Below are 9,886 nucleotides of genomic sequence, written 5' to 3' on the forward strand. Positions count from 1 at the left end.
ATTCTACAATCCATATGCACAAACGACGCGCGCTCAATCAATTTTATAACACCATGTCTTCTCCTTTCAGTTCTAAGTGTGCTACTTTTGATGAAAACTTTTGTATTATCTACAAAGGTTAAGTCTGATAGAAGATATTAGTTTTACATCATTCATTAAACTAAGATTAAGGCTTCGTATAAGATATATATTAAGTTACATTTTTAATATTTGAATTTTTTTACACAACTATTTAAACATAAATACTAATTAGTAATTAGAGTAAAAATGAAACACGCCCCATTGATATTATCACCAATATCTAGGTATGAAGTGAAAAGGAGACATTTAGACAAGGCAACTGAATAGTGTTGGAGAATAAATAAAGGGTGTGGAAGCAGAGAAGCAGAAGCAGACACAAAGTGTGAAGTTGAGAATGAAAAGGTGTTGCTTTTTGTGAAGGTTTTGAGGAATACTGGATAGAGGTTACAAGGACATGTCAAGCTGTCAGATTGCAAATAATTGTTTTATATTCTATCTTATTTTTTACAACCTAAATACATAAGAAGATGTTGGGTTCCATTCAATCATCAGATAATTCCTATTTCTCAAACACAAGCCATATATGAACATACTCCAACTCATATTTTGGAGGCATACTCTCAAAAAATCAAAATAAAAAAATTTAAAAATTCTAAAAACTAACACGTGACATCCCATTTAACACCGTTATTACACCACTAACGAAAAAGACTTGATTACATCAAATTTTTCAAAATAGAGACCAAATTAAGATAAAAAAATATTAATGGACCAAATTAATATTTTATTATGAAAATAAATACCAAAAGAAATAATTTAACCTATATTTTATTTTGTTACATCTATTTCTCCAACTGTGAAATATACGTTTCCAACATGACCTGGATAAATCCATCCGAAGCTGTAATTGTCTAAATAGTAAGTTCACTGTAGACAACATCCATAGTTATCCTTATACGCAACTTCATACTATTTACTCTCAACTACTAGAAGCAAGGTAAAATACTATAATTTATGATACGAGTCAACAGAAAATACAGAAACAACTCCAAGTTAAGCACGCAATGTGGTGGCAGAATTAAAATTGTTCTCCTTATTCAGAGGCCAATCATAGCTACCTAACACCAAAAAGTTTCTCCCACGCTTGTCAATGTGTCATAGCATTCTGACTGCGAGCGACTAATAATGTAAGCTGCAGCAGTTGAATTTCTAAAATGACATAAATTATGCTAACGACCAGAACCACATCATCAGTCTTGAAAGTTTAGAAGTAATAGTAACAACTGTCTTGAACCCCCCACCTCCCTGAACCCTTTCTTGCAGTCGTTAAAGCAATTGACCCCAAATAAGGAAAACTAGTTAGTTTATATTTATTTAACATGCTTCACCAACACTGCTCATAACAAACTTTGCAACGTAACGAATGTTTAAACTGATGATCATTGATAATAATTATACAATGGACTAACAAGATACTTTCCAACAGACTGCAAGCCTATAAACAAGAATCAGAATTCTGACAATCTACATACACAAGTAGTGAACTGATTTAACTTCAAGAAGCAGCATTTGAAACCTTTGAGTGATCCAAAAACAAATTCATGCTATACAAAGAATCTATTTCAACCAATCAGCAGCTGCCCTTCCAGCAAAATAACTAAGAATTTCAGCAAAAGGAAAAAAAAAAAAACAGACCTTAATGGCAAACTAGTTTAATCCTACAAAGTCCAACTAGAAGCCGGAATCCCTTGTTTCTGGAACCAATCAGGCATGTGGAACTTTTCATAGAGCAAAGGTCTTACATCATTCAGCTCAGAAAGTTGCTTGAGAAGGGGTAGAATGACATCTAGAAGCTGTTACACATCGAAAAGCGGGAAATGGTGAGCAATTCATCAAAACATTATGAGGATTTTTTTTTAATTTATTTTGGTAATGGTGGCTTTAATTTTCCAAAGCAAGTAGTATCCTTCACCTGGGTGTCATGTGGTTGCCCAGCCGAGAAAGGAATGCATGGAATTCCATTTACTGGTTGCAATACAAAGCTGAAAGGATTATTGTCTACAATTACAATGCGGCAAAGATCCTTTGAAATGCAGGTGAGATCCTTGACATGTTCCCGATATTCCCTGCAAGCAACCAGCATTTATAAGAAAGCTTATACAAATTCATCCAGCAGTCTCTGAACTTAAAACCTCAAGACATCCCCATAGTAACTCAAATAAGTTTAAATTCCATAAATGATTTTATAAAAAATGTAAATCCAAAATTCAACTGTGGCCTTGACTATGCAGAACAGAGTCTACAACTGACAATGGGAAAACTAATCCCAGGCATTACTCGTGAGGTTACCGTAGGTGGGGATTTGGAAGAGTTCAGCTTGTGGTGACAGCTCCCACTATACCAAGAATGAAAACACATGCAAACCAACTAAAAGCCAATTTCGATAAACATCTCAACATACTAGCTGGAAAAGAAAATGAATCAAATTCCTTGTCTATGCATAAAAATAAAGTATACACTTCAATTTACAAAGAAATTTGATTAAATTGCTTCTGAAAATTTTGTCAAGGTGCATAATTGATTTTTAACATACGAGAGGTTTGGCGCATCTCACCCATATTTATCTCTAATGATTTTTGTAAACATACAAAAGAATCAAGACATTTTAGCAAGAAAGTCCATAGCACATAATCCCTAAAAACTTCAAAGATATTATAAAAGCCATCCAGATTATTTTGTTTTTGGTAAAAGGCTAACGCAACCACTCTCTGAATAACAAAAAAAATGGAATACAAGATATATCATTCATCAAGACTAAGCACTCCAATGAATTTGAAGATACCAAACATGCATATATATGTGTCTGTAGCACACATACAGATGATAAAAAAATAACATAAACATTTAGTTGAAAACAAAAATTTAGAAATAAGAGATAATTGCTGCACGGTTCTTCTATACCTTCATACTTTTAACTATAAAGCCAACTGCAGTTAAATTTAGAAAATTTTCATTCAGACCAATATAGCCAATCATCAATAAAATATGAAGGCAACAAATTTGCTTCAAATATCAGTGCCCGTGTCTGTTTAATCAGTTTTGTCAAAATTCAATGACTGACCCTCAAACTTAAAGAGGTACTGGATTGGAAACAAGAGAGATGCACTCACGTGCTAATTGTTGAGGGCCGATAAAGCCGTAGACTGAATCGATTTTCGGCGTCTATTCTGTCAACAAGGGGTCTAGCATAGCCTGTGAGAATTCAGAGGCATATACATTGAACATAATTCCCAGACGATGAATATGGACAAATGTATCAGCTAAGTATTTTGAGACAAACCTTCAAGACCAGCAGTGAACAGCACCAAGTCAGCAAATTCACTCAGTTTCTTTAAGAATTCCTTCAACCCAGGGCGTTCAAATACTGTAACATAATTGATTTTTGGTTTCCCCTCTCCTTCCTTGAAAATCCAACATGCCCGGGTGAATGATCGATATTCTACATATTGCCAAATAATCAGATGCAAATTACAGAGTAACTTACCTTGTCTATCGATACACATTCCAGCTCAAACCAATTCAAACCACCTTCGATTGCTTGAGTCCGTAGAGCAGCTGGCAAACTTGATGTCTCATATGCACATACCAGTGTTTCATCTAAGTCCAGCACCACCTACAAGTACCCGTATAAGATCAAATCTACACTAGCTACAGGAAATTAAGAATAAAATAGTAACAATATTTGGAAAGAAGAGAGAGTAGCAGAAGATCAGAGGACAGGAAGTAGCAGAAGAAAACAACATAGAAAATAACATCCTTAGTATTCTTCAAAGAGCTCATAAAAAAGAATACACCATATACCACTTTTCCCTTTCTTCTTTTTCTAACTAGTAAAAATGTTACAAACCTGTATGTTATTCCTTTCTATTCAGAAATTTGATGCACTCAAAATGTTAAACATAAAAAATACCATGCACCTTATATTTGACATGGCCCCTCTAACTTCAACCACAAACTGAGAAATACATGGAAGCATGAACTGCACGCCAAATTTGGCATTTGCAAGCTTTTGCAAAGTGTGCATGAAAAGATCGGGAAAATTAACACTATAAACAACACAACGAGAGTAGCAACACATTAAACATTGATGAAGAAGATTTAGAAACACATCAACATTTCTTACAAGAACTCTGAAGCAAGCAAAAGAAATCAACAGACACCAGAAAACTAAAATAAAATAAAACAAAAAAAAAGTACAAAAACAAGAAGACAACAAGCAAGCGAAGCTGCAGGAAAAAACGAAGTTCAAAGTACAAACAAAAGACAAAGCAAACCATCTTCATCCCCAAAACACAGATTCACACTCTCAGCTATCTTTCTATACAACAAGTATTCCTATTCACCTCCTTAAACACACATACATACTTTATCATCCTCCTTAAACCCTACTCAGATCACAGTAAAAGTCAGAAACAATTTTTTTTTTTTCAAAAAATACATAACAAGAAACAACAACTCCAGCAGTTATATATATTAAACACGAGAGGAATCAACAACAACTTCGTCTTCACTTCAGTTAAATATCAGCAAACAGAAAAACAGCAAAAAATAAAAAAAGTAATAAAACAAGGACGGAACAGTAAATACCGTGAGTTTTTGGATGGGACGATCGGCGGGGGAATAATCAACGGCTGTGATTTCAAGAGCGGATGGAGGAGGCGAATCGTGTTCGACAAGCTCAACAGAGGGAAGAGGCTTAAAGGAAGAAGAAGACGAAGAAGATGAAGAAGAAGAGAAAGAGAGTAGAGGGTAGTGACCTAAGGCTCTTATAATCTGAAAGAAGATCTGAAAGAAGAAGGCCAACCAACTCAACAGTGCCCTCCACACTTGCTGAGTCCTCGGCGAGTACACCTCCGCCTGAGTCAACTCGCCCATATCCAACCAGCAGATAGATAATACCCTAACCCAACCACCCAAACCCAAACAATTTATAAATCGCTTCTTCTGCTTTAAATTGCGTTTGTGACGTGCTTCGTACGGGTTTTATTAACAGTCTCTCTCTTCTGCGTCTGATTTTCAGAGAGATGTGGTCACGGTGGTGCTTCGACGAGGTCTGCAGAGAGAGAAGGGGAACGATACAAAAGAGAAAGGGAGGGGAAAAGCCAACGCAGAACACCTCACGCGCTGCGGTTGCGCGTGCACACCTTGGTGGCGCGTTAGTCACCAATGGCTTCTAGGTTTCTGTATTATTTAATAAATCTGGATTTTTGGATATTTTACTTTTTTCTTTGTTCGTTGGAAATTGATTGGTTCCCGTTAATACGACTGTCTCAAAAACCAAGATCGCTTTCATATGTTATTAAGTCCGCGTAAAATCGTCTTTTAGTCTATATTATTTTTCAACCACGTAATATTAATATCGTCAAACTAAAATGATCATGTACATTTTATTTTTAGTTTTAAATTTTAATAAATATTAAAAGTATTGATAAGTACATTGACTTACCAAAAGATGTACTATGTCAAGATCCAAATTTACACGATTAAGAAATGTTATGAATTAAGGTTGTATGTTGAATTTTGTGTCATAATTTTACTACTTCACTGTGTTTAATTTAATGACTTTAGTAATTCAATTTTGGTTTTAGTTTCTAATTGCTGCTACGGAAAAATAATTATTTTTCAATAAAAACATAAGTAGTGTTAGTGAAACTTTACCAAAGGATCTCTTTAAGTAATGTTGCATAGTTAAATTATCAAAATGAGTTGTTTAAAAGATATACAAATACATTAAAATTAGCTAAAAATACAAAAGATCAAAATAGTATTCTTGTTTTAAAATGATATTTATGTTCATAGTAACAATATTTATAACACTATATATAAATGAGTTCTCTCATCTTTTATATACTTTTTTTTTTTTGCTTTTTTTTAATGATAATTATTTTTTCCTATATATTAGTAACATGTTTTTTAAATTTTTTTAAGTGTTAACTTTTTTTATGATAATAAAAAGTAATAAAATTATTATTAGTTATTAAAGTTATAAAATTAAATATAAATAACTGTACTTTTTAGATAATTTTTTAATTACAAATTTTATTAAGTTTAAAACAATAATTAAATTGAAAAAGAATTATTAATCTAAATAAATGATCACTTAGATAATATTAATAAAATAATGATTTTAATTTAGAAAAATGTATCTAAAGAGTAAAATTGGAAAACAAATTAAAATAATAATTAGAACATATAATAATAATTTTCTTCCATCGATTATTTAACCTTTATTTGTCAATATTTCTTCCACATTAACTCATTACAGTCACATTGTATTCGAGTTGTATTTTTCTATGTTTTATATATTAAAGAAGGCTAATTAAAACATATGTTTATTTACATGATTTTTAAACTGTAGTATTTAATGGTGATTCAGATTATATTTTAAATTTTAAAAAATACAAAAATAAGTAGTTAGTAGTAATTAAAAATCACAACAATAATAAGAATGTGAAAAATATCAATAATACTAATATTATAATGATACTGCACTAAATTGTTAGAAGAATGGTATCAAATGTTTTAATTAATAACCAATAAATAAAATGATAGATGAATTTACATATCATATATTTCTATGTATTTTTTCCAAAGCAACAACAATCACCCAAATAGAAAAACAAAAAATTTTAAGATAAATTTTAATTCCATACCTAAATTTAGATATACCAAACATTTTGATCCCATTATAATTTGTTCAAAATGATCGCTATCAACATTTTGCTAACACTCTCTTACTAAGAAAAGAAAAGGATGAAAATAAGTTTCAAAATGTTATAAATTACGTTTAATTAATCTTATAAAAGATTATTAATTAATGTAAGAAAATTATAACTAAAGGAGGGAATGCAGCAATGTATGAATGATTGAGGCGCGTGTGAGGGAGCGTGAGGAATGAGGAGATTGATGATTGGGATGAACGAAAGAGGTAACAGATGATAATAAAGAATAGGAAAATAGGAAGAAGGTACTGTCACAATGAATGAGCCAATAACAAAAGACAATCTTCGAGTCTTTAAAGACTCTCTCCATATTCTTATATTATTATTATTATTATTATTATTATTATATCTTCTCTCTTTTCTAATTAAAACTCAGTCATGAGATTGGAAAATAATAGCCCAATTTATTTAAGTTTTCTTCTTTATAAACCTATTGATTAAATATTTTACTCTTTTTTTTTAAGCTTTAGTTTCAGTTACCCAAGTTACATTTGAATTTTTTTTACCAAGTTATAATCAATTTCTTTTCTCCGAAAAGATAGAAAGATAGGATGTTGTAGTTAAAAAAAAAAGAATTATAAAAATTAAAATGAAGAAGGATATTTTGTTAAAAGCAACCCCAACTTACTTCTAGAAATTAATATTTTATTTTTCATATTGATTTATTTTTAAGTAGTTTTACTTAAACATGTAAAAGTTACTTAGTATTTAATTTTAAAAAAATTAAAATGAACATATTTTAAATTATTTTTGAGTTTTACTAAAACATGTTTTCTTACATAAATAAGATTATTAGTTTGTTCTTATAAGTAGTTAAACTATTACAGTTTTAATAATTCATTAATTTATGAGTTTGCTATAATGAGTCATCTTGAAGTGTTGAGATTAAAAATGAATAACATAGTAAAATTAAATTAAAGATTTTTCTTTCATGTATACTAATTTTGAGTTGGCAATTTAGAAATAACCATTTGATCTACTATGTTAGTCATGTACACACTTCCGTACATAAGCGTGAGTTTTTTTTTTTTTTTTTTTTCTTGATTTCTTGGTCGGTTTTGTCGTTGTTATATGTAATATATTGATTTTAACTGTTTCCACTCTTGTAATATCTTGATTCAATCAATTTACAAACATCCACATATGACTAATTATTTAAACAATTACATAACATGATGTATTTACAATATAACTACTCACATTCATTAAAAATTACAAATAAATCTCACTTTAGTCACTTACTACCTTAGAATACATAAATCCTTAATTGCATTTTACGATCAACGTCACAGAATACTTGTATTATACATTTTTTGAATAAGACAAATACTTTGTTGTCAAACGTATATTTAAAAGGTGATCATTGATCTTCTATGATAGATCATTGCACTTACTATATAACAATTTGATGCATAAAATTTTTTAGCTTCTAATTATCTTATACATGTTAATTTATTGTTGTATATGCAGTACAATTTATGTATTATTTACCGTAAACCTTATAGGTATTGTATACATAGTTGCACATAATACATATAATCATTTCATAAATAAACCATAACACAACACCGTTCTTTAAGTATATTCATCATTTTGAATTACCATTACAACGATAAAAACTTCTATGATTAATCAATCATCTCCAAAGAAACGGTAATTCGGTATTTTTCATTCAAACACCAACATGTCTCTTAAATCACTAATATTTATCATTTGAATGTTCTTATAATGTTTGGATGATTTAAATTTTTATTTAATGTAAAAAGTTTCAGAATTACCAAACACAATACACATGTATTAGTTAGTGGTTGAATCTTAATTAACCACCCAAATAAATAAACTTCATACAGAATGCATACAAATTATCCACAACAACACATAAACCATGTTTCAAATACTCCAAAACACCATATAAATTCTATACGCTTATTTTATCACTTACTTATTGGATCATCGTATTCATAATATTTTTTTACTAGTTTTTATTTTATCCTTGATAATTTAATTTTCTGTAGTTTGCATTATTATAAATCATATATCACGTTTGATTATTTCAATTCATCTTCGTCTACATCTATATCTTTTATTTTTTGATTTTTCGTTTTCCACACACCATTTCATTTCTATATATATAAAAAAATATATTGAAAAGAAATACATGAATTTCTAATTGAAATTCACAATAAAAGATAGTAAATTGAATATATTTGTAAAGTTGGTTCACACCATAAGTGACTTCTATATTAATTTTATCTTAGTAGTAGAATCTTACAACCAACACATTACAAGTTAGATAGAATAATAGAAGTTTGCTAGTCAGACCGATAAAAAATACCGCATCAAATTGATTTAGTTAATCATGAATACATCGAATATGTATCAAAGCAAAATCCTCGATTTTTTTGTTTTCAAGTTTAAACTAAATTGTAGGATGTAATTTGAGTTTGAGATGATAAAGAGTTTCTTTATATATTTTTGTCACTCTCTTATTCCACCTTTGTTTGATCAGGTTACAAGGAAACTTAAAGGTAAAAGAAATTAGTTTTACTATAATTTCTAAATTAAGGTACAAATTACAATTTGATAGTGTGATAAATTGATAATTGATAATTGATAAATTAAGGATTTTGAATGTTGAAGATTATTTTCTTAGATACATACATTAATTAAGGATGGGTTGAATTAGTATTTGACTGTAAACTATATTGTGGTGAGTTTGTGAGTTAGCCCTTTTATCTTTAGATTGTTAAATTGAGCTGTATTATGGTTGGTGATAATTTGTAGAAGAATTTTCTTAGTCTAATTAGACATTTATACACACTTTAGTGGAATTGTAGTATTGTAACTTAGGTTTATTTATAAAAAGAACAAAGAAAAAAAAAAAGCAAGCTTACGTAACCATTTTTTTTTTAAGTAGCAAGAAAAAAAAAATAAAACACGATTCACGGAAACAGATTTTCAAGAAAAAAAAATGTTTCTACTCTTCTTCCAATTACAATGTAAATTTCAAAATTTTCATCTTTGTATAAGTAGTATTTTTAATACTTTTTCAATAAGGACAAAAGAAATAATAGTTTTAATAT

General features: G+C 29.7%; 1 protein-coding gene across 1 annotated transcript; it reads right to left on the reverse strand.

Moving 5' to 3' along the window:
* Positions 1–1,438: 1,438 nt before the first annotated feature.
* LOC114194751 (Haloacid dehalogenase-like hydrolase (HAD) superfamily protein) lies at positions 1,439–5,211 on the reverse strand. The gene is made up of 6 exons (XM_028085142.2): positions 4,669–5,211; positions 3,566–3,694; positions 3,362–3,482; positions 3,192–3,273; positions 1,994–2,147; positions 1,439–1,874 (listed from the first exon to the last, which is right to left on the reverse strand). Exons 1-6 carry the CDS (start codon positions 4,954–4,956, stop codon positions 1,740–1,742), a joined length of 909 nt encoding a protein of 302 aa, XP_027940943.1. The 5' UTR covers positions 4,957–5,211; the 3' UTR covers positions 1,439–1,739.
* Positions 5,212–9,886: the final 4,675 nt, after the last annotated feature.

Source organism: Vigna unguiculata, chromosome 8, assembly GCF_037176805.1.
Source record: "Vigna unguiculata cultivar grain cowpea cultivar isolate G323 ecotype 2 chromosome 8, ASM3717680v1, whole genome shotgun sequence".
NCBI classification, from domain to species: Eukaryota; Viridiplantae; Streptophyta; class Magnoliopsida; order Fabales; family Fabaceae; genus Vigna; species Vigna unguiculata.

Bases quoted from the DNA above. Each gene is read 5' to 3' on its own strand.
- LOC114194751 (XM_028085142.2), bottom strand. From the start codon at position 4,956: ATGGGCGAGTTGACTCAGGCGGAGGTGTACTCGCCGAGGACTCAGCAA. The intron at 3,695-4,668 runs GTATTTACTGTT...GGGTACTTGTAG, and splicing joins GTCCCATCCAAAAACTCACG to GTGGTGCTGGACTTAGATGA. The intron at 1,875-1,993 runs GTGAAGGATACT...GATGTGTAACAG, and splicing joins GGCAACCACATGACACCCAG to CTTCTAGATGTCATTCTACC.